This window comes from Thamnophis elegans, chromosome Z (assembly GCF_009769535.1).
Source record: "Thamnophis elegans isolate rThaEle1 chromosome Z, rThaEle1.pri, whole genome shotgun sequence".
Classification (NCBI taxonomy): domain Eukaryota; kingdom Metazoa; phylum Chordata; class Lepidosauria; order Squamata; family Colubridae; genus Thamnophis; species Thamnophis elegans.
This window is the reverse complement of record NC_045558.1, coordinates 111,374,757-111,398,333: the sequence shown is the minus strand read 5'-3', so window position 1 is coordinate 111,398,333 and position 23,577 is coordinate 111,374,757. Positions and strand designations below refer to the sequence as shown.

At 33.6% G+C, this 23,577-nt stretch overlaps 4 protein-coding genes across 4 annotated transcripts; all 4 read left to right on the top strand.

The window, feature by feature from the left end:
* The first annotated feature begins 4,532 nt into the window (after positions 1–4,532).
* Positions 4,533–5,468, top strand: LOC116521476 (olfactory receptor 14C36-like). The gene has a single exon (XM_032236144.1). It carries the CDS (start codon positions 4,533–4,535, stop codon positions 5,466–5,468), a length of 936 nt encoding a protein of 311 aa, XP_032092035.1.
* A 6,217-nt stretch (positions 5,469–11,685) lies between these two features.
* Positions 11,686–12,645, top strand: LOC116522446 (olfactory receptor 14A16-like). The gene has a single exon (XM_032237358.1). The coding sequence runs from the start codon at positions 11,686–11,688 to the stop codon at positions 12,643–12,645; it is 960 nt and encodes a 319-aa protein (XP_032093249.1).
* Positions 12,646–13,582: 937 nt separating this feature from the next.
* On the top strand, positions 13,583–14,536 carry LOC116521475 (olfactory receptor 14A16-like). The gene has a single exon (XM_032236143.1). It carries the CDS (start codon positions 13,583–13,585, stop codon positions 14,534–14,536), a length of 954 nt encoding a protein of 317 aa, XP_032092034.1.
* Positions 14,537–20,394: 5,858 nt separating this feature from the next.
* On the top strand, positions 20,395–21,354 carry LOC116521474 (olfactory receptor 14A16-like). Its single transcript, XM_032236142.1, has one exon. It carries the CDS (start codon positions 20,395–20,397, stop codon positions 21,352–21,354), a length of 960 nt encoding a protein of 319 aa, XP_032092033.1.
* Positions 21,355–23,577: the final 2,223 nt, after the last annotated feature.

The following is a 23,577-nucleotide window of genomic DNA, read 5'->3' as shown; positions in this document are numbered from 1 at the left end:
AAGGAAGTTTAGAAATTAAACATAAACATTTTTTTTATTTAGAACATGTTATAAAGATGCAATTTTATTGTAGGATGTTGGGAGGAGTTAATGGAATGCCATTATGTGGTTTTGCTCTAAATTGGAATATTCCGTATAAAAGGATGTAAAAACAATTACAATCAAATGAAGGCTGAGGTATGATGAAAACAATGTATATAAATACTGCATACTTGATTTAAAAATATGTGATTCGATATGAATTATAGGTGATGACTATGGAAGGGACGCACAGAAGTTTTTGGTAACCAACCGTCACACTTTCTACAATTTGTAATGGAAGATGGTTTTGTGGTTGTTGTTTTTTTGTCTGTTTGTGTTCATTTAAAAAAAATTCTTCAAGAAAAAGTTACCACAAAATGGATGATGCCAATTACGGTCATTATTCATGAAGGTCGTAAAGCAGGTCAGTAATGTGATGACCCATTTTATTCATCTTTTTTTGCAAAGGTCATTAAGCAAATATTGTGATCATAAAGTCACTACCATCATAGTTAAGTGAACCTCACAGTTGTTAAATGAACCAATGAGTATAAAGCAAGTTTTGCCCAAAACTGGAAGTAATTCGGGTTTCAGCAAAAAATTATGTAAAAAATTATGACCACGTGATCACTGGATCCTGCAAATAAAGATAAATGCAACCCAATGCCTGCAGTGTATGTTTTGAATTTGGGCATAAATAGCTTTGTCAGAATTTTGAACATTCGCTATGTGACCAGTCATAAGTTGAGCACAATCCAAATGCTCTTCATACAGTTATGTAGTTCTGCTTCATTATATAACTTGAGTTGGCCCAATAAAGACATGCCAATAGGTTAGTAATGCAGATATGCAGTTTATTGATTGGGTGTACAGATTTGTGTGCTGTGGCATATTGCTTAAAATAATTAGACACTCACCAATATGCCTACTTGAGAATTGAAATTATCAACAAAAAATGTCTCAAAGATTGATTTTTCAGGAGCTTCACCTGCATTTTTTTTTTTTTTTGCTTTCATGTCACTGTTGACTCCTGAAGACTGCCTAGACAAATCCTTGAGTTTTCTTGTCAAGATTTCAGAACTGTTTTGTCATTGCTTTATTTTTAGGGTTGAGGGAGTGTGGCTGCCTGCACTCCCTCAACATTACTATGTCCTAGTAATTTTAGTCCTATGCCCAGGACTAAAATTCATGGTCTCTTGGTTTCTAGTCTGATACCTTAAAATCGAAACCTCTCAGAATAAAAATGTCAGAGTTGGAAGGGACCTTGGAAATCTTCTAGTCCAACACCTGCTCAGGCTGGAAACCCAATTCCTTAAAAACCTTGTAGTGTAAACCATCTCTATAGCCAATTTTAGTACATAAGAACTATACTTACTTCCTACTGTACTTTAACTAAGGAATCAATATGTATATTTTACTCAAACGTTTAAGCGGATGCTTATTTCTAAAGTTGGTTACATTATACATTATAAAATGAATAAAAACTAAACAGTGGAATCACTAGCATTTGAGGCAATGTGGTTCCTCTTTGTTGAGAATTACTTTATTAAAAAAATCAGTCTAATATTTACTTTTAGCCATCTTTCTCCACTTATGACTCAAGGTATGAAACATAGGATTAAAAACAAATGACTGTCATAACAACAACAACAACAACAACAACAACAACAACAATATGGCACCTGATGGCAATATAACTCAATTTACAATCAGTCATTAAAAAAAAAAACAGAATGAGTTTACCATTAACTACAAAAGTTTATCAATTGGCTGATCAGTCATTCTGAAGGAAGATTCTTTATCAAAACCATTTGATAAATGGAATATAAATCTAATAATGAAAACAAATAATTTCAGTCCATTGTTTGTTACGCTAGTATTTCCTATCTTTACATCACTTAAATGATTTGCCAATGAAAATTTAATATAATCAAATACTTCATATACTGATATATAATAGCAATGACAAATTATCCCATAGATTTTTTCTCTCTGTAGACAATTCTCCTGTACAAGGGGAGAACATATCATTGTAATTATTGTGTGCTGGTCTCTAAGGAGCTTAATAACAAAGTTTAAATTGCTATCTTTATGTATACAACTTTTTAAATAGCAATCAAAGAAAGGGGTGAATATATATATATATAGTCTCATATATCTATATATCTATATCTATCTATCTCTATCTCTATCTCTATCTCTATCTCTATATCTATCCGTCCGTCCGTCCATCCGTCCATCCATCCATCCATCCATCCATCCATCCATCCATCCATCCATCTATCATCTATCTATCTATCTATCTATCTATCTATCTATCTATCTATCTATCTATCTATCTATCTATCTATCTATCTATGAGACTATATATCTATCCATGTCTTTCTTTGTGCCTTCAAACCAGTGTTGACTCCTGGTAACTGGAGGAGAGTGACTGGTCCAATGCCACCCACCTAGCTTTGTGCCTAAGATAGAACCAGAACTCATGATCTCCTAGCCTGGACCACTACATTAGACTGGCTCTCTCAAAGAAAAATAATGGAGATAAATTATACAAGTAATTAAAAAGCAACCAGAGGTAAAAATGAACTTTCTATTGAAAAAAAGTTTTACAAAGGATTCAGAAAATCTTAGTGAATTCAATTTCTGCTTAGAAAACATAATTATAAAATATATTAGGAGATAGGAATGTGTGAATATGTATTATGTGTATCTTCATGATTTTAATAGATAAAGCCTTAGCATTATCCACACTCAAGATAAAGGAGAATATAAGTATTAAAGTAAAATGCATCCCCTATTACATTCATCTTTGTTATGAATATAAAAGTAAAATGAACAATTTAAGGATTTACACTAAAATATTTTACTTATATTGGAACCTCTAAAAAGTCATTTCTTTGCTCTTTAAACTATATTATTTCTATTGTTTTGGAATTCAGCATAAACACTTTTGTTTAACATTTGTTTAAAACTTAACATATGTAAAAATGCAGTTGGTTCTTTTCTATTAGAGTGAAGGAGGTTGATGATACTCAGAATTATTCTTTTTCCCTTCATCATTCAATCATTAGTCTAATAGGATAATTTATCAATATGTTGGTAATTGAATTTTATCTCTTTTCACTCCTAAAGTGAAAGTTTGCATTCAGGTGCAAACATTGTCTTGTAGTTTCAGATGAAAAAATAGACTATAACCACATTAGAAAGAAATGTTTTATTATTCTGTAAAAATTTTAGAGTGTGCATTTAATTTCATATGAGATAATTTTGTACAAAAAAAAAGCATGTCTGTGCATAGCTATTTCTGGCAATTTAGTCGTTGTTTATGGAATCTAAATAGTTTTCAATAACCCAGGAGATAACTTAGCATTGTAGTATTTTCATCTATGTACTTGAATTTTCCATTTTATTGCTTGTAGCTTGAAGATTACTCACACATTTGTACTATATTTTTTTTTAAATGGTCAGAAAGTATGAGTTTATTGCATTTAGTTTGGATTAAAACTAACAAAATGTAAACTTTGATTGTAACATCAAAGAACAAACTAAGACAGATATACACACTTATATACATAAACAATTTTATATTGTACCATTTTATACTTTATACAAAGAGATAATATTATAGAAAACAGTTCAACCACATAACTTTGTAAGCAATAAAACATTTCTAACTTCTCTCAGGATGACCAAAAAAAGTATAGAATGAGAGAGATTCTAATTTGAGTTTTAATTTTATGATGAAATGTGTCAGATTCACATTTACAGTACCAAAATTACCTTTAAATGCTAGCTGTCCCTGTTATCACTTTAAAGACTAAGAAAAATTCTAAACAACACTACAAATAATGTAATTTATTGGAGTAATGGAATGGTAGGAGACTAATTTTGGCAATGTGATATACAATTTTATACAAATGGGTACATACCCAAGTAACATAATTGTTTAGAAAATATTTTAAAATAAAAATATGAATAATTGAATACCTCACTGTTTTTTCTTCTTTCTTTTGTAAATCTGTAGTAGCTGTAGATATTCTTCTTCTTTGCTCTTAATTTCCCTTCACTATATTTCTTTCTTCTAAACATTAACATTATGTTATATGCTTATAAAGACTTATATTTTTTTATCAATAGTGATCTTTACATTTCTCCTGAAGGAAGCTTTCCCCCAACTTCCATTTAGAGTGTAATAAATAAACCCAGAATTTTCTTATATTCTCATTTTCAGTAAAGGGAACATCATGCATACAGCATATACTTACATAGCTGAAATTATAGCAGTAAGCTAAATAAATCATAACTTTAATATATTAAAAAAACCTGCAAAAAGACATAAATAGGTGCAAAATGTATTCCCATTGTTTTCTTAATAAAAATATAGAAGTAAGTACTTGGAATACATTTGATTAAATTAATCTTGATTAATTTTAATCACAATCTCTGGATTAAACATTTTTCTTTTCTGTTACTTCAACAGGAAGCATACAACTGAGCTTCAAGAAAACATGTTTAATTGCACCTCCACAGATGAATTTCTCCTCTTGACCTTCTCAGAGATCCGTGAATTGCAGATCATGCATTTCTTTGTGTTTCTAATTTTGTACTTGGTGGCAATATCTGGGAATCTTTCAATCATTATTGCAGTGACCCTTGATTACCATCTGCATTCACCCATGTATTTTTTCTTGATGAATTTGGCCATGTTGGATCTTGGTTCCATCTCTGTTGCAGTTCCCAAATCTATGGCAAATTCTCTCTTGAACAACACATCCATTTCTTATTCTGGATGTGTTGCTCAAGTATTCTTCTATGTGTTCTTTGCAGGATCAGATCTTGCCCTTCTAACAGTAATGGCATATGATCGCTATGTGGCCATCTGCAATCCGCTCCAGTATGAAAGAATTATGCACAAGAGAGCCTGCATTCAGATGGCAATCAGTGCATGGGTTAGTGGCATATTGTATGCAACATTACACACTTCAGGAACATTTAGCCTCAGCTTTTATTCCAATTATATCAATCAATTCTTCTGTGAAATCCCACAATTACTGAAACTGTCTTGTTCTGATTTATATCAAATTGAGGTTGCATTTCTTATATTAGGTTGTTGCATTGGGTTAATATGTTTTATTTTCATCACTGAAAGTTACAGAGAAATCTTTAAGGCAGTTCTTAGAATCCCTTCTAAGCAGGTTTCTAAAAAAGCATTATCCACTTGTCTTCCTCACCTCATAGTTGTTTCCATTTTTATTTTTAGTTTAATTCTCGCCTATGAAAGGCCTCCCACTAAAACTTCCTCTAATTTTGATATAGCATTTGCTGTGATCTATACCATAATTCCACCTATATTGAATCCATTCATCTATAGTGTGAGGAACAAAGAGATTAAAATTGCTTTGTGGAAACTGTTAGATTTGGGGGATTTATCCCAGCTCACTTAATTCCAATTTTATCACATAAAGATATAATAATTCTTTTTATCAAGGTAAATAGATATATCTGTCTCAATAAAACATTTTATGTCATCAAAAGTATTTCAGTGAAAATGATGGCTATGATGTTTATAATACATATTAAAAATGCCTAATATAGTCACATAGCATATCGTCACAATTGGCATCCTAACTTTTTTTTCCCCCATCATGGATATCTCTGCTTGTCATCTCAGTTTTTGTTATTTGCAAAATCTTTAAGATTGTTCTGCATAAGGCACTGCACACATTCAGGAACTTGTTCTAACACTTCTAGATGTTGGATAACTGGAATTTCAATTGTTGTTTCTACTCATGTGTATTATCTGCACTGAAACCTTTGAAACACAGTGAAGCTATGAATGCAAACATTTATTTTACTCTTAGATGAGAGAAAACCACATGGCTTCATAAAATAATTTTGTGTGGAAGCTTCTTTTGAACCTTCCTGGGCCTTAATACTTTTCCCATATACAATATTATGCTACTTCTACATTTTTCTTTCCTTCCGACAATTGATACCCTTATGTAATAAATATATCCATATGTTTTTTTTATAACTTCTGTAATGTATTACTTTGTTACTATTAGTATATGAGTATATCTAGTATATTCATTAGACATTTCTCTTTTCTGGTTTTCTTTAACTGTTGTTTGTTCCACAACTGTCCAAAGCTAAAGTTGGTCCATCAATTTTATTGATCAGAGTCATGAATTATTTCTTGGAAATATAATGGATTAAAATATATATTCTGCACTTGGAAGATCATCATGTATATGACAAGAAGTCTAGTTAACTCTTCATTAAACAGATCCCAATTCACAATAAATACGGCATAGCCCAAAATGTATACAGGTTGTTATATTTTTGTCCTTTGAATATAGTATAATATTGCCCCATAATGTTTAATGAGTGCAATTTGATAGAATTCAATTCCTACCTTTCTCATTCTTGCCCTGGTCAGTTTCCTGTATTACCAAATCAATAATCCCTGTCCCTGAAGGTCCCTTTGACCAAAACACTACAATGGGCTTGACCAATAGTGGTTATGATTTGAGAACAGCTCTATTGACTAAATACTAAATTTAGTATTCCTCTACCCTTTTCAAGGTATTCTACATTTTATAAAAGCAAGTACTCAAAGGGCAAGGGATCATATAGATATCTGTTCTGACCCCCTTCTCCATCCAGTAACGAAAGCCGAGACAAGCTTAACTAGAATGTACTTTTAATAGCAAGAAGCCACAATCTCGGTGGCTGAAAGCCAAGCAAAGAAACAGATAAGGACCTTGACAGGAAGTCCGACAAACCTTGGCAGCAATTCAGACAAATCTTGGCAGCATTCAGCCTGCCAAGTTAGTTACGTTCTCTTTAGTCAATGCGTTGACTTCTGCAAGAGGGGCATGTCACAAGCAGTCTTTTTATAGTCTGGAGAGGAGCCTAATGACCACCAGCTGAGCACAATTATCTCCTGTGATTGCGTAATTGTTCTTGACGCCGAGTAGCTCTTCGATGGTGTGCATCCAGGGACAACTAACTGCTGGTTTCGGGATCACTCTCCCTTGTCTCCTCCCCACTGATCCAAGGCTCAGGCACCACCTGGTGGCCAACCAGTCTCTCTGCGCCCTGCTCGGAGTCAGAACCCTGTCCAGGGTCATCGACATCCTCCAGGGCCGACTCATAGGGTCCCTCGCTGTCGGAGTCTGGTGGCAGCTCCAACGGCTCCTGCTGGGCCACAACAGATATCTATGTGATTATCTAGAAGCCATACCTCAAATGAAGGCTTGTGGCAGAAAAAAAAAACAGTTGTTAATGTGTATCTAATATGCTATTCTTTTTTATTTATTCATATTCCCAGATCAACAAAAATAGAGGTACATTTAAAAAAATACAAAAAGAAACAAACCAAAAATATTAATATTGAAAACACAGTATCAATTAACTTCAACAAGCCATAGTTGTTCCTCTAAAGTATAAATGTGAAAAGGGGGAAGGTATCAACTTTTGATTCGTTTTAGATTTCTGCTGCTTTGCTGTATTTACAGTAGCTTGAAAATAACAGAAGAGACAGACATTTTGCTACCTTTAGAAAAAAATTATAAAATAATTTGTTAATGATTTGAATACAACCAAAGAAATACACAATCAACTAAAGATAACATGGAAGTTTTCTGCATGTTTAGAAATAAGTAAATTATCAGAAATTCTTTTATTGGATTGTTTCTTGTCATTGACATTGTATATTTTTTGCATGCATTTGTCACACAGTATATATTTCCAGGTAACTTCATTAAGAAACAAAAATGGGATACCTATATAACTTCTTAGAGCTAATATCGATTAAAATAGTTTCAGCACTCCTAAATAGGTAATTATTGATTTGCACTACTTAGTCGGCCTGACATTAACGATAAGTCAATTCATAGCTATTAATGTTGACTAGAATACACTATATACAGAAGCAAAGAATCAAAGAATGGAGCAAAAACATCTCACTCCTTGCAGTTCCTGCCTAAGACTTGTCAGGATTAATTATCTACAAAATGTCATTTTATGTGGGCATAAATGTTTTTTGGTCTGATCAAACTATACTTTTGCTGTTATAAATTGCACTCAAGCCTATCATACTCACAATGAAGGCACTTATTGCTAAGCCTTTTTGTGGAGTTGGTAGATATTAGTAGGTATGTTTGTTAATGAATCCAGGATTTCCTGTTATGTTCCTCCTACCAGCTGATATTTTACTTAACAACAAAAGGTAGAGAGTAGATGAGCCAAAGTGACTAATGAGCATTTGAGTTAGGACATGTTAATTGGATTGACTTATTCTGCCTTGAGAAAATAAATTCCTGATATAGATATATTTGATCCTTTTTGGATTCCAACTTCACTGAGTTCCATGGCATAGTTATATTCTGCAAAGTTATAATCTTAGTTTGCATTGAATGACAGACAATAAATCTATGTTGATAAAAACAGAATATTTTTCTTGTGATGAGAAGAACATTTTTTTCCTATTAGTAGACACAACAGCAACAAAAAAGAAAGAAAGGAGAAAACTTATTTAAATGTCATTCATAATATCATGTATTTCAAACCTGAAGAGAAAATTCATGGTAAGTTCCCCCCAAAAACTGCTAAATGATAAAGTATGCTCTTCTTTATATACTTTGCATTTTAAAGCCATTTCTGAACTTCTTAGACAACTTTAACATTTGAAATTTCAATATATTTGTCGATTTCATCAACATAGATTAAACAGCAGCAGTAGAGCTGGGCTTTCATATGTAATCAAAAGATGGTAATATTTTATTATAATTCAATTGGTTTCTAAGAGACTATCTGATTGCAAGATAAAAACTATGGACATTTCAAAATATGCTAATTACAAAATTATTGCATCTGAATTTTAAAATTATTAATGTAAGGCAATCAGAAATACACACCACCTCTATTGTCCTTATAATGTAACAATATCAAACAGCAAATCATTTTTATGTTCTTAAAATGATAAGTTCAGTTCAAATATAAATTCAGAATTTGTTGAAGTATTGCAATTAAAATACATGTGAAAAAGTAGCAAGTAGCAAGTATGTATACAAGAGTGAAGTCCCTTATTTGCTTTGTACTTGCTCTTTCCTTGTTCCTCTATTTTTTCAGCATATTTTTACTTTATTAGTGCTTTTAAAGCAAAATGTTAATGCAAAGGATAGTTTCCTTTTTTTCTTGTAGAATTTATTTCTTAAACTGACAATAGCAATAAGTTTTGAAAGCATGTGTAAAACATGAAGCAGCAGGTAACAACTCACTAGGAGGGATCTATTCTTAAAAAGTTTGCAGTAATGCAAATCTAGACTACTGATCATTTTGTTGAATTGACTGTGGGAGGGAAAGCATTTAGAAAACTTGATACAATCTTAAAAATTCTTGTGCATATTTTTCTTTTCAATAACAATTTGGATTACTTTCAGTTGATGAGATGAAATTGGATATCATCAATATGAGTTTATTTACAAAGTCTTTAAAATGTGCTTCGGAGTATACAGAAGGATGTATGTAGCCTCTCTCTACAATACTTTAAACCAATTGCATTGTTTCTATGATCACATGGCAGCTGTGGAAGGCTGCTGCATGAATCTAGCATGAATCCTAAAAGTTACCTCTGTTTTAAAGCTTTTAGAGACAAGAGTTATACTTCTGTTATTTGACAAAGCACTTTGGGGAGATTAAAGTGATACTCAGTTCTATTCTAGTAATCAACTGCTTTATGTGTCTCTATCTCTAGCATTGGAGTTTCGATTACCCATCACCAATCATTTTATCTGCATGCATTTACTTTGTGCATTGGTTTTACTCTAGCTATTTCACATTTCATAGTCACTGTTCTTGGGTTAGTGTTTATCTCAGTTTACTATAATAGACATTGATATATTTATTATGACTTCATCTTTTGTGGATTAGATCAGAAGATAAATGGAAAATTTTAACATTGTTAATAAAAAAGTTACATTTTTATTATTACAAGTCTTTTTTTCAATTACAAGTTTCAAGCTCATAAACAGAGTTAAAGGATTACTATGATAAAAAATTGCATTAAAAAATCCATAATGATCTAATTTGACCTATTGCCTTGGTCTCCTTCCTGCATGATCCTAAAGTGGAGAGTATGAAGTTGGCTTAGTCTGATACATGTGTCAAGCCACAATAAATTAAGAAAGTTAGATGTATATATGCTATTTATATTTTTAAAATAAATCTTTCTTCACTATAATTAACTAGCCCAGCCAATATGATTACTATGGCATTCAGCTGGAAAACAGGAGAATTTTTCCCTTTGAAGGTACTTAAAGTGAGTGTTGAATACTTCTTGCTACACTAGTACACTAGTAGATTTTACAATTTCACAACAAGACCATTTTCAAACATTCTCTGTTTGATATTTTGTGCCACATGAATTTTTGACAATCTTCCTATATTTTATGCCTACATGGCTTCAATTCATATTGATGGTGGGCTTTGTGTGATGAAGACAACTTGGTCAATAATGTCAAGATGAAGAGAGAATTTTTTTTGTCACCTTGCATCCTTTTCTGACACCTGCCATGATCAAAACAGGATTCTGGAATCTATAGCACTGAAGTAGCTTTAATAATATATTAAATATATCTTGAGATAGAATTCATATCAATGAAGACATGATTCATAGACAAAGACTGCATATCAGTGTTTCTTTCTATTTAATATATTGTATTCCTACTGAGAAATTTTAAGATTTTCTCTAGCCCTATCCCCTGAAAAATTGCTGATATTTCTGTCTGAATTGTGTATACACATACACACGTGTGTGTGTGTGTATAAGTGTATGTATATGTAGTAATTTGAATAAATATTCATATTCATTCATATTATTTATTCATCAATAATAAAAAGCCACCCCAAGTTTTCCACAAGGGCAGAGCTTTTTTTCTTTCCTTTCCTTTCTTTTTGTATTTCTTTTCTTTTTTTAATAATTGTGTTAACTACTACCAACATGTTATGTCCATATTCTATCACATGAACCTTCAACAAATATTTATTTCACGTGGAAATAAGATACCAGTGTATTTCTTTATGAAGAGATTTTCTGTGGTCAGCTGGAAATATTTCAAACTGATCATGTCTTTAAGAACTGTTAACTAACTGAATTTTAATTTAGTAATTTAATTTAATTTCTGACAATGTTAATTTTCTTTGCAAAATGTTGTAAACTGTTTGTGTTCTGGTTGCTGAGTTATTGCTGATGTTTTCTGGTGACAGACTAAAATAATCTTTTTATGTACTTCTCTTAAGTGAGTTTCTATGTCTATTTCCAAACTATTCACCTGAAAATTTAACTCTCTCAGAATGGAAAGGCTAATCAAAATCCACTGCTGACTTTCTTGCCTAAAATTGAGAATAAATATTTTTACATAAGAATAGGCTATAATTTGGGGGTCTGTGCAGAGAGGCTTGGGAGGAAATAAAGGAGACGTTGTTATAAGAGTCACTTCTAGCGAATAAAGAAACAAACAAAAAGTTACCTTAATAAATACTAGACAGTACTTGTGGACTTGAAGTGCCCAAAGAACTTTCTGAAAATCCTTTTGGAAGCTTGGAATTGCCTAATTTAATTTTCCTTTTCTTCTAGATACTATACTTCTTAATAAAATGGATAATATGTCATCCCCTTCCAATTTTCTGCTCCTTCAGTTCTCAGCAGTCTGGGAATTACAGATTCTGCATTTTCTTCTGTTCCTGATACTGTATCTGGCAATTGTTTTAGGGAATCTCATAATTATTTCTGCTGTTATTTTTGATCATAACCTTCACACTCCCATGTATTTCTTCCTGATGAACTTAGCCATTCAGGACCTTGGCGCTGTTTCTACTATTATTCCCAAATCCATGGCCAATTCTTTTATGAACTCTAGAAACATTTCTTATTCTGGATGTGTGGGTCAAGTTTTCTGCTTTGTATCCTTTGTTGAATCTGATTTCTTCCTCCTCACAGTCATGGCATATGATCGTTATGTTGCCATTTGTCATCCGCTGCACTATGGGATGGTGATGAATAGACAAGCTTGTGCACAAATGGTGTTTTGTGCTTGGCTGATGGGAATTTTCAATGGAGCAATGCATACTACAGGAACATTTGAAGTCTCCTTTTGCTCTAATGTTGTTGATCAGTTCTACTGTGAAATCCCACAGTTACTCAAGCTATCTTGCTCTGATTCATACCAACATGAACTTACTATTCTGGCAATCAATATTATGATAGAGGGAGCTTGCATTGTCTTCATCATCATAACATATGTGCTGATCTTTACAACAGTGCTAAGAATCCCTTCTGTTCATGGAAGACAAAAAGCCTTTGCAACCTGCCTTCCACATCTCACTGTATTTTCCATATTGATATCCACTGGGTGGTTTGCCTATTTAAAACCACCTTCTAATATCCCATCTAGTTTGAATTTGGTACTGACTATGATATATACCTTTGTCCCACCTCTGCTGAATCCTGTAATCTATAGCATGAGAAACAAAGATCTCACAGTTGCCATCACAAAATTATTTCTTTCAGCATGTTCTGCTATAGAAACATATTTTAATGTTTCCATGTCACAGTGAGTTTTGCATTGACTTAATCATACACTGTATTTAGGTAGATTAAATATATTTTAAATAGGATATCATCAAAATTTAGGCAAAACCGTGTTCCAGAAAGATCTAAAACTAAAACTAATTGAAATATTGACAATTTTCTGAAGTGGGAAAATATTAAATATCCTAATAAAACACAATAATTGTAAAAAAGATAGTGTTCTAATGTATTTGTTTATTCCCAGTGTTTTGGAAATGCAAAGTTGATTTTTTTTTTACTTTTGACTCAATTCTATTTTATACATTTTATTCTCCTCCTTCTTTTTCCTAGTCTACACTCATGGTATACCAAGGTAGTCCTTCATTCAAATATAGTTACAACTATACATATACTAAAGAAAATACATTTGATTATGTAGTTGAGGTATAGGTAACTTTATTAAGCATCCCCAACAATTGTTTAGTTTTTTTTAATATAAACTAAGATTACATAGGTGTTTCCTGGAATATTCCTTTTTAAACTCTTATAATATAATATCTTGTTTATATTGAGCTGTTTGCACAGTCTCTACTACAGTATCTTACATGCAAACCGGAAGTATTTAGCCAAGGAAAAACAAACAAAAATAATTATGCATTTGTTAAAGAAGCTTTACTTCTATAAGTGAAAGTATAGATATTGTATACAACAATCAAGCCATTATTTGTTCTGTAAATTAAAGGAAGTATGAACAAATCTCTAACCACATTTTCCCACTCATAGACTTAAGACTGCTAAAGTAAGCTCCTGAGAAATGGGTGCTCTGAGGAATATTACATAATTAAACAAATTGTTTTATTTAGCATTCTTATATTAAAATAAATTGAAGAGCATTTCTCTTCATCTTGAATACTGCCACAGGTACATGAGAAAAGTACCTAAGATTTTACCTTCTATTACAAGCTGTTGAATCTAAAAAGCTGAATGGAAAATAAATCTAGAATCAATGAATTCCTCCTGCATGGCTTCCCTGATACTGAGGAGCTAAGAATAATCCATATCATTGTTTTTTTAATAATTTATTTGGCAGCCCTCATTGAAAACCTCATCATCATCACTGTCATTGTTTATAGCCATCAGCTGCATTCACCCATGTATTTTTTTCTAGTCAATCTATCCTTGCAAGATTTCGGCTCCATTTCTGTCACAGTTCCAAAGTCAATTACTAATTCCTTGATGAACACAGAAGCCATTTCTTACTCTGGATGTCTCTGCCAAGTTTTCTTCCTTGTTTTCTTCATCCTATCTCACTTCTTTCTCCTTGGTGTCATGGCCTATGATCGTTATGTAGCCATCTGTAACCCACTGCATTATGAGACTATACTAAACAAAAAAGCCTGCATCAAAATGGCAACCAGTGTCTGGATGTGTGGACTATCTTATTCAATGCTCCATACAGGAAATATGTTTATGGTGAAGTTCTGTTCAAAAATCATCAATCAGTTTTTTTGTGAAATTCCTCAGTTGCTCAAAATATCTTGCTCTGACTCTTATGCTGCAGAAGAATGGATTCTTGTTCTAGGTTCTTCTTTAGCATTCATTATTTTTCTTTTAATTGTTTTTTCATATGTGAGGATTTTTAAAGCAGTTTTTCAAATCCCATCTATCCAAGGGAAGCAGAAAGCCTTCTCTACTTGCTTACCTCATCTCCTAGTCATTTGTATTTTTATGGTAAGTGGTACCTTTGCATACCTGAAACCCATATCCAGCTCCCCATCAACATCAGACATCCTGGTTTCTATGTTTTACTGTGTGGTGCCACCAATCATGAATCCAATGATCTACAGCATGAGGAACAAGGAACTCAAAATGGCAATCTGGAAACTGATCCTCAATATTTTTTCCAACACCTTGCCCCAATTTTTCAGTTTTGTGTAGTTTAATAAATTATGTAAATTGTTCGGCCATTTTGTGGCTGCATATACAAATAGTAAACAAAACTTTTCTTAAGTAAATCCAATTGATAAATTAAATGGAACTGATTCAATATGTTAGACTTTCTCTTTGTGAAATTGATAACACCACCATTCTTTTATGAAGACATAATTTTTGTTTAGAACAGTGGTATACAAATGTGAGCAACATGCATTCAATAAAACTTAATCCAGTTAAAGAAATGTATTGTCACAGACCAGTGTATAGAATTATATCTCTGTGATTCAACTTAAGGAAATGCAGGTGAATGCTGTCTGTGCTGTTGAACACTTTCATACCTCTGTTTCCTTAAAGTGAAATGCATCCATTCATTATTATATTTGCAAAACAATAGTATAAATGTATGAAAATATACATCATGCTTTATAAATTTTACAATGGGTTTCTTACTTGTTTTTCTTTTAAGGAAGATACAATTTTCTGTTTCATTCATTCATTTTGGTTTAGGCTAGAAAGCAGACGATTGTGAGTTCACATCCTGCCTTGGCCATAAAAGCCAGTTGGGTGACATTGGATCACTATTTTTTTGTGTGTGGATATAATTCAGTTTTTTAACTGTCCATGTGTGTGTAACTTCCCTCCTTTCCTGCAATTAAGCTAAATATATGCATTAAAAAAAGGGGGGGAGGGAAATCTGGAACACACATAAATGATAAATCCACAGAACTTTGTGTCATCTTCCTATCAAATATCCAGAGCTTGCTTAGTATGATTTTATCTATGGAAGATGAACACTACTTTAAAAGGTAGTGATACAATATTTCTATAAGCCTAATAATGTAAAATCACAGCTTCCAGTTCTTCAGCTGGTGTTGGCCTTAGTTTGCATCAAGTTCTTCCCAAGAACTTGGATAGTCATGATGTATCAGTGTAGTATATTTGTGGATCCAAACAAGGTGGTTTTTTGCAATGGACAGATGGAAATGTTGTGAAAATATACATTTTCTGAGATCCCCATGGTTAGTTTATGCCAGTGTTTTTCAACCACTGTGCCGCGGCACACTAGTGTGCCGTGACATAGTGTAAGGTGTGCCGTGGGAAAAATACTTTATATATAGTCAATATAGGCACAGAGTTAAAAAATTTTAACATTTTCTAATGGTGGTGTGCCTCGTGATTTTTTTCATGAAAAAAGTGTGCCTTTGCACAAAAAAGGTTGAAAAACACTGGTTTATGCAATAGTTTTCAACTACTATTTTAAGATCTTGATACTTTGTGATCTTTTCCAGTTCTCTGTCTTGTGTTCTAATATCCGTTGGTTCTGCATATCCCTTTCTTTCTTTTGAGTCTAGGTTTAAATCTGATGTATTAACCACCAAGACTATCAGTGTAAATCCCACAATATTTTAACCTTATTATTTTCAATTTCTTTTTCAATTATGTTGCCCCCCATGATTAGTATATGATAACTTTACTTGTTATAGTTTTGTGATATTATTTTCTATTTTATCATCAATTCATTTTCTTCTAATGAATCTCTATATAAAAAGATGAGAGTTACCATTCTGAAACCAATGTAGGTAAATAGATAGATGGATATTTGAATGCAAATGTGTGTGTGTGTGTATTCATAAAATTTCACTCTTTTTAACATTCATTTAAAGTTGCAGAAGAAATAGGAAACACTAAGCAGAAATCTATACTGTGCTATGGTACAAAAATATATAATTCAAAATTTCTACAAATCTCATATTTATTTTCATTCTGTCCAAAGAACAATGTTTAGCTTATCAAATTATGAAAATATAAATCTTATTCTTTTCTCTTCATACATTTCACTTTCAAATTTTCCTTTGAATTAATACCTCATCTTTATTCTCAGCATCTTTGCTTTAAGGGCCTGTATTGATAGCAATTCAGAATGAATATCTTCTTTTCATTATAAAATTTTGGATAAACTGGACTCATAGGGTCAGTAAGAAAAACTGACCCTATGAGTTCAGTTTATAGAAAATAGAAAAACTATTTAATATTCAAAATAATTTTAATATTATAATATGCAATGAAGATAAAATATGCAATATACTTTTAAATCATCAGGAAAAAATGTATGACTAATGTATGTTGTTGCTCATTGCTCTGTAGCATCTTGACACATATACATGAAAGGGATACTCTGTTTTTTTAGTTAACACAGAATCCTGAGAGCATAATAGATAATCATAATATTCCTCTAGCTTGTATGTTCTTGTAAACAAAGGAGATATGCCAAGCTGACAGAAAACAAAACAGACATTTTTCGAACATCAATGGAAAGAGGAGAAATGGATCAAAAGCTTTGGTTCTTGTAAACTTGGAAATAACAGGGGGATAGAGGAATTTTGGCTGGTGATTCTGAAATGGAATATGTAATTTTAAGGTGCTAATGGGGTTGGGTTTGAGAGACACAGAAATCGTTTGGAGTGTTTCATGCTGAATTCAAAGATTGCCAAAAGATTGCAGGTTTAAGAGTGATCCCAATCATTGCAAAAGAAGGAGGCAAAATCAGACCTTTTGATTAATCAGAAATAGCTTGTATAAAGTTGAAGCGAGAGAGAGGTGAAACCAAATTCAAAGTTTTATGCTCAAAAAAGGGTCAAACCCCAAAAATGAGGGTGCCAGCTAGTACAATTATCTATTATATTTTTCTCAGTAGGGTATAGAGTTAGACTATAAAAAATAGACATTTTAAATTGTTTGTATAAGATTATATTGTTGATGTGTGTTTGAACCCTGTGCTTTGATATGGCCTATAGGCTGATCAATAGAGCTATACTATATCAATAATGATAAAAAAATTCATATGCTCTGCAGTATACACTTCAAAATCCCTTACTTTTGTACATTTGTTGCAAATAATATCTTGACATTTCAGAGTCCCCTGTGAGATGTCCCTAGTTTAACATCTGGTGAGATCATGATGCATAAGATATTTCCTATAAAAAATACTAAAAGTGATTTTCTATTGCTAAATTTTGCTGCCTCCACCACCACCACCTCCTCCTCTTTCTTTTTCTCCTCCTCCTCCTCCTCCTCCTCCTCCTCCTCCTCCTCCTCTTCCTCCTCCTCCTCCTCCTCCTCCTCCTCCTCCTCCTCCTCCTCCTCCTCCTCCTCCTCTATAACCTCAGAATAACATGGTGGTATTAACTCTAATACCATCATGGTTTTTGAATAAACAAATCTGCAAATAATATTATTGTATTGTATTGTATTGTATTGTATTGTATTGTATTGTATGGTATGGTATGGTATGGTATGGTATGGTATGGTATGGTATGGTATGGTATGGTATGGTATGGTATGGTATTGTTTTATATTAGAGCCAGGGATGGAGGTTATGCCTCCATCCTAGTGCTCCTTGACCTCTCAGCCGCCTTCGATACCATCGACCATGGTATCCTTCTGCGATGACTGCGGGAGGTGGGGGTGGGAGGCACTGTTCTACGGTGGTTCTCCTCTTACCTCTTGGACAGGTTGCATTCGGTGTTGGTCGGAGGGCAGAGATCGACCCCTAGGCCCCTGAATTATGGGGTGCCGCAGGGTTCGGTCCTGTCCCCCCTCCTGTTTAATATCTACATGAAGCCGCTGGGTGAGATCATTCGATGGCACAGGATAAAATACCATCAGTATGCGGACGATACACAGTTGTATCTGTCCGCCCCATGCCAACTCAGTGAAGCGGTTGACGTGATGTGCCAGTGCCTCAAGGCTGTTAGGGCCTGGATGGGGGTTAACAAGCTTGTACTCAATCCGGATAAGACCGAGTGGCTGGTGTGTTTCCCTCCTACTAATTGGCCAAGTATTCCATCTCTCAGGCTTGGGGGTCAAACAGTACACCCCTCAGACAGGGTTCACAATTTGGGAGTCCTCCTGGATCCACAGCTGACTTTCGAACACCATTTGTCGGCTGTGACCAGGGGGGCATTTGCCCAGGTTCGTCTGGTGCACCAGTTGCGTCCCTACCTGAACCGGGAGGCCCTCACAACAGTCACTCCTGCCCTTGTGACCTCTAGACTGGACTATTGCAACGTGCTCTACATGGGGCAGCCCTTGAAGAGCATTCGGAGACTTCAGCTTGTCCAGAATGCAGCCGCGCGAGCAATCGTGGGTGCACCTCGGTTCACCCACGTACCACCTATCCTCCGCGAGCTGCACTGGCTGCCTATTGGTCTTCGGATACGCTTCAAGGTGCTAGTCGTCACTTATAAAGCCCTTCATGGTATTGGACCTGGGTACTTGAGAGACCGCCTGCTGCCAATTACCTCCAATAGATCGATTAGATCCCACAGATTAGGCCTCCTCCGAATTCCATCCGCTGGCCAATGCCGACTGGCAACTACCCGGAGGAGAGCCTTCTCTGTGGCTGCTCCCACCCTCTGGAACAAGCTCCCCGTGGAGATTCGTACCCTCACCACCCTCCAGGCCTTCCGCAAAGCCCTTAAAACCTGGCTGTTCTGACAGGCCTGGGGCTAAAGAGCTGTTGCCCCCCACCTCGAATGGTATGACTGCTGTGTGTTTTTAAATTATGTATTGTTATGTTCCGTCTTTTATTTCTTGTCTGTACCCCCCTCCCCTGATTTGAATTGTGAGCCGCCCTGAGTCCCCTTGGGGAAAAGGGAGGCATATAAATGTAATAAAATCAAAATCAAATCAAATATTGTATTGTATTGTATTGTATTGTATTGTATTGTATTATATTATATTATATTATATTATATTATATTATATTATATTATATTATATTATATTATATTATATTATATTATATTATATTATATTATATTATATTATATTATTATATTATATTATATTATATTATATTATATTATATTATATTATATTATATTATATTATATTATATTATATTATATTATATTATATTATATTATATTATGTAAATATAAATATAAAATGTTTATAATATAAACAAAATATATTTGATTAATAATTGTATATTTAAACATATTAAACATTCTTAATATGTTCTTAGGTTTTTTTAAAAAATATGCCAAGATTGGATGATTGTTACATGGATGATTTTTTGACATTTCTCTCTATATATTCTCTTACATCTGAGCTATTTGTACAGTCTATACCAGATCTTTTTATATGCAACTCTGAATTAGTTAGCCGGAAAGGGCCAGGGGGCAGGGGAGAAGGAAAAAAAACACATATATTTGTCAAAAATATATTACTTTTAATACAGGAATCAGCCCAGAAATTATCTGATGCTACAGTCAAAGCAATCTGGAAGATGAGTACAATATTTGCTTTATAGCTTTAAGCACATCTATGTACTTTATGAGCCTTGGACCACATCTGGCCCTTTACTTGTCCCTGTCTACTCTTTCATGGCAGAGGCAGGTGTGGAAGACAGTGGAGAGGGAATTGGGGCAGGTTGGTGGCAGCAAAGCAGTGGTGGGAGAGGGGGTGCAGTGGTGGGATCAGCAAGGAGTAGCATAGCAGCAGAAGGTAGCAGAACAGTAGGGGGCAGAATTGCAGCCTTCCACGATAGTCTGATTTTCCCATGCACCTCTTTGATAAATTATTTACTGACACCCCCACCCCTAGATTAAATGCAGAATGAATAGAGCTCTAATCACATTTCCCAACACCTACATGACTTCAGAAGTAAATTAGGCTCCTGAGAAATGCCCCTCCCCCAAGGGTAATTATGAACATCCCCTACATAAAATTATTTTTACCTAGCACTCTAATATCAAAATAAATTCTTTGAAAAACATTGAATATTGACACAGGTACATGAGAAAAGAGTGTGAGGGTTGCTCTCCTATTAGAAGCTCTGAAGTCTAAAAAGCCAAATGGAAAATGAATCTGGAGTCAGTGAATTTCTTCTGCACGGATTCCCTGATACTAAGGAACTATTGATAGTCCATATTGTTCTTTTTTTAATAATTTATTTGGTAGCACTTATTGAAAATATCATCATCATCACTGTCATTGTTTATAGCCATCAACTCCATTCACCCATGTACTTTTTTCTAGTCAATCTATCCTTGCAAGATCTTGGCTCCATCTCTGTCACAGTCCCCAAATCAATGTTGAATTCTTTGATGAACACAGAAGCCATTTCTTACTCCGGATGTCTCTGCCAGGTTTTCTTCCTTGTTTTCTTTATGATGTCTCACTTCTTTCTCCTGTGTGTCATGGCCTATGATCGTTATGTAGCCATCTGCAATCCACTGCATTATGAGACTATAATGAGCAAAAAAGCCTGTATCCAAATGGTGACTAGTGTTTGGATGGGTGGGCTGTCTTATTCTATGCTATATACAGGAAATTTGTTTTCTGGGAAGTTCTGTTCTAAAATTATCTATCAGTTCTTCTGTGAAATCCCTCAACTGCTCAAGATATCTTGCTCTACCTCATATGTTGCAGAAGAATGGTTAATCATTGTCGGTTCTTCTTTAGCATTCATTTTTTTTGTTCTAATTGTGTTTTCATATGTGAAGATTTTTAAAGCTGTTTTTCAAATCCCATCTATCCAAGGGAAGCAGAAGGCCTTCTCTACTTGCTTACCTCATCTTCTAGTGATTTGTCTGTTTCTGGTAAGTGGTACCTTTGCATACCTGAAGCCCATATCCAGCTCCCCATCAACATCAGACATCCTGGTTTCTATGTTTTACTGTGTGGTGCCACCAATCATGAATCCATTGATCTACAGCATGAGGAACAAGGAACTCAAAATGGCAATCTGGAAACTGATCCTCAATATTTTTTCCAACACCTTGCCCCCAATTTTTCAGTTTTTTGTAGTTTAATAAATTCTGTAAATTTTTTGGTCATTTTGTGGGTGCATATACAAATATTAAACAAAACTTTTCTTAAGTAAATCCAACTAATAAATTAAATGGAACTGATTCAATATGTTATGCTTTCTCCTTGTGAAATTGATAAAACTACCATTCTTTTACGAATCCTTGATTTTTGTTTAGAACAGTGGTATATAAATGTGAGCAACTTGCACTCAATAAAACTTTATCTAGTTAAAGATATGTATTGTCACAGACCAATATCTAGGATTAGATCTCTGTAGTACAACTTAAGGAAATGCAGGTGAATGCTGTCTAGGCTGTTGAACACTTTCATACCTCTGTTTCTTTAAAGATGAAATACATCCATTAATTATTATATATATTTGCAGAAATTGGTATAAATGTATGAAAATATACGTTATGCTTTATAAATTTTACAATGGGTTTCTTACTTGTTTTTCTTTTAGGAATGATACAATTTTCTGTTTCATTCATTCATTTTGGCTTAGGCTAGAAAGCAGAAGATTGTGAGTTCACATCCTGCCTTGACCATAAAAGCCAGCTGGGTGACATTGGACCACTAAATCTCTTTCCAGTCAACCTGACATGATTGTTATTATGGGGAAAATAGGAGATGGTGGGTGTGCTGGATATGTTTATCTCCTTGAATTATTTGTAAACAACAACAACAACAACAAAAACACCAAATAGTTTATGCCTGTCTAAAAACATTATGAGGAAAAAATAAAATAAAAAGTGAAAACATGCTCAAGCCTGCACAGAAAATGGGAAGCAAGTTTGTTTTCTTTATATGTTTAACATTCTGTTTTTAGAATAAATCTTTATGGTTGAATGCAATGTATCTAACAGGAAAGTAGGAAGTTAACAGAAAATTGATAAAAGATTTTCTTTTCTGCTGCTAAAGTTTGGTGGCAGGAAGAAATCAAATATTTTACCTAAAGTATAGCAGCCCTATTTGTGTTTCCCTGCAATTGAAGTACAGAGTTTTACATTATACATTCATCATAGGAACATGTTTAAGCTATTTTTTTTGTGTGTGTATGTGGATATAATGCAGCTTTATATGAAGTGGCAGTAACCCCAACCCACTCCTGGTCATAATGTATCAATGTAGTATTTGTGTGGATCCAAATAAGGTGGTTTCTTGCAATTGACAGATGGAAATTTTGTCAAAATGTACATTTTCTGAGACCTCCATGGTTAGTTTATGCAATAGTTTTCAACTATTATTTTAAGATCTTGGTACATTGTGATCTTTTCCAGTTCTCTGTCTTGTGTTCTAATATCCCTTGGTTCTTTCATCGATTATGCTTTCTTTTTTTGAGCCAAGGTTTAAATCTGATGTGTTAACCACCACGACTATCAGTGTATATTTGTAAATCCCACAATATTTTGACCTGATCATTTTAAATTGCATTTTTCAATTATGTTGCCCCATCATGATTAGCATATGATACTTTTTCTTGTTATAGTTTTTTTGATATTCTTTTCTATTTTATTATGAGTTTCTTCTTATGAATCTCTTTATAAAAAGATGAGAGTTACCATTCTGAAACCAATGTAGGTAAATAGATATCAGATGGATATCTGAATTCAAATGTGTGTGTGTGTGTGTGTTTGTGTGTGTGTGTGTGTGCACGCGCGTGTATTCATAAAATTTCACTCTTTTTAACTTTCATTTAAAGTCTCAGAAAAGATAGGAAACACTAAACAGAAATCTATTATGTGCTTACGGTACGTAATATATAATTTAAAATTTCTACATATCTCACCGTTATTTTCATTCTGTCCAAAGAATAATGTTTAGCTTATCAAATTATGAAAATATAAATCATATATTTTCTCTTCATACATTTCACTTTCAAATTTTCCTTTGAATATTTTCCTCATCTTTATTCTCAGCATCTTTGTTATAACTGACTGTATTGATATCAATTCAGAATGAATATATTCTTTTTATTATAAAATTTTGAATAAACTGGATTCATAGGATAAGTAAGGAAAACTGTTTAATATTCAAAATATTTTTGATATTTTAATAAGCAATGGAAATAAAATGTGCAGTATACTTTTAAATCATCAGGAAATAATGTATGTCTCATTGCTCTGTAGCATCTTGACACATGTACATGAAAGGGATACTCTGTTTTTTTAGTTAACATGGAAGCCTGAGCGTCAGCATTCCAGATAGCATTCAAAATTAAATCA

Excerpts from the sequence above, each read along its gene's own strand:
- LOC116521476 (XM_032236144.1), top strand. The coding sequence starts at position 4,533 with ATGTTTAATTGCACCTCCACAGATGAATTTCTCCTCTTGACCTTCTCA.
- LOC116521475 (XM_032236143.1), top strand. The coding sequence starts at position 13,583 with ATGGAAAATAAATCTAGAATCAATGAATTCCTCCTGCATGGCTTCCCT.
- LOC116522446 (XM_032237358.1), top strand. The coding sequence starts at position 11,686 with ATGGATAATATGTCATCCCCTTCCAATTTTCTGCTCCTTCAGTTCTCA.
- LOC116521474 (XM_032236142.1), top strand. The coding sequence starts at position 20,395 with ATGGAAAATGAATCTGGAGTCAGTGAATTTCTTCTGCACGGATTCCCT.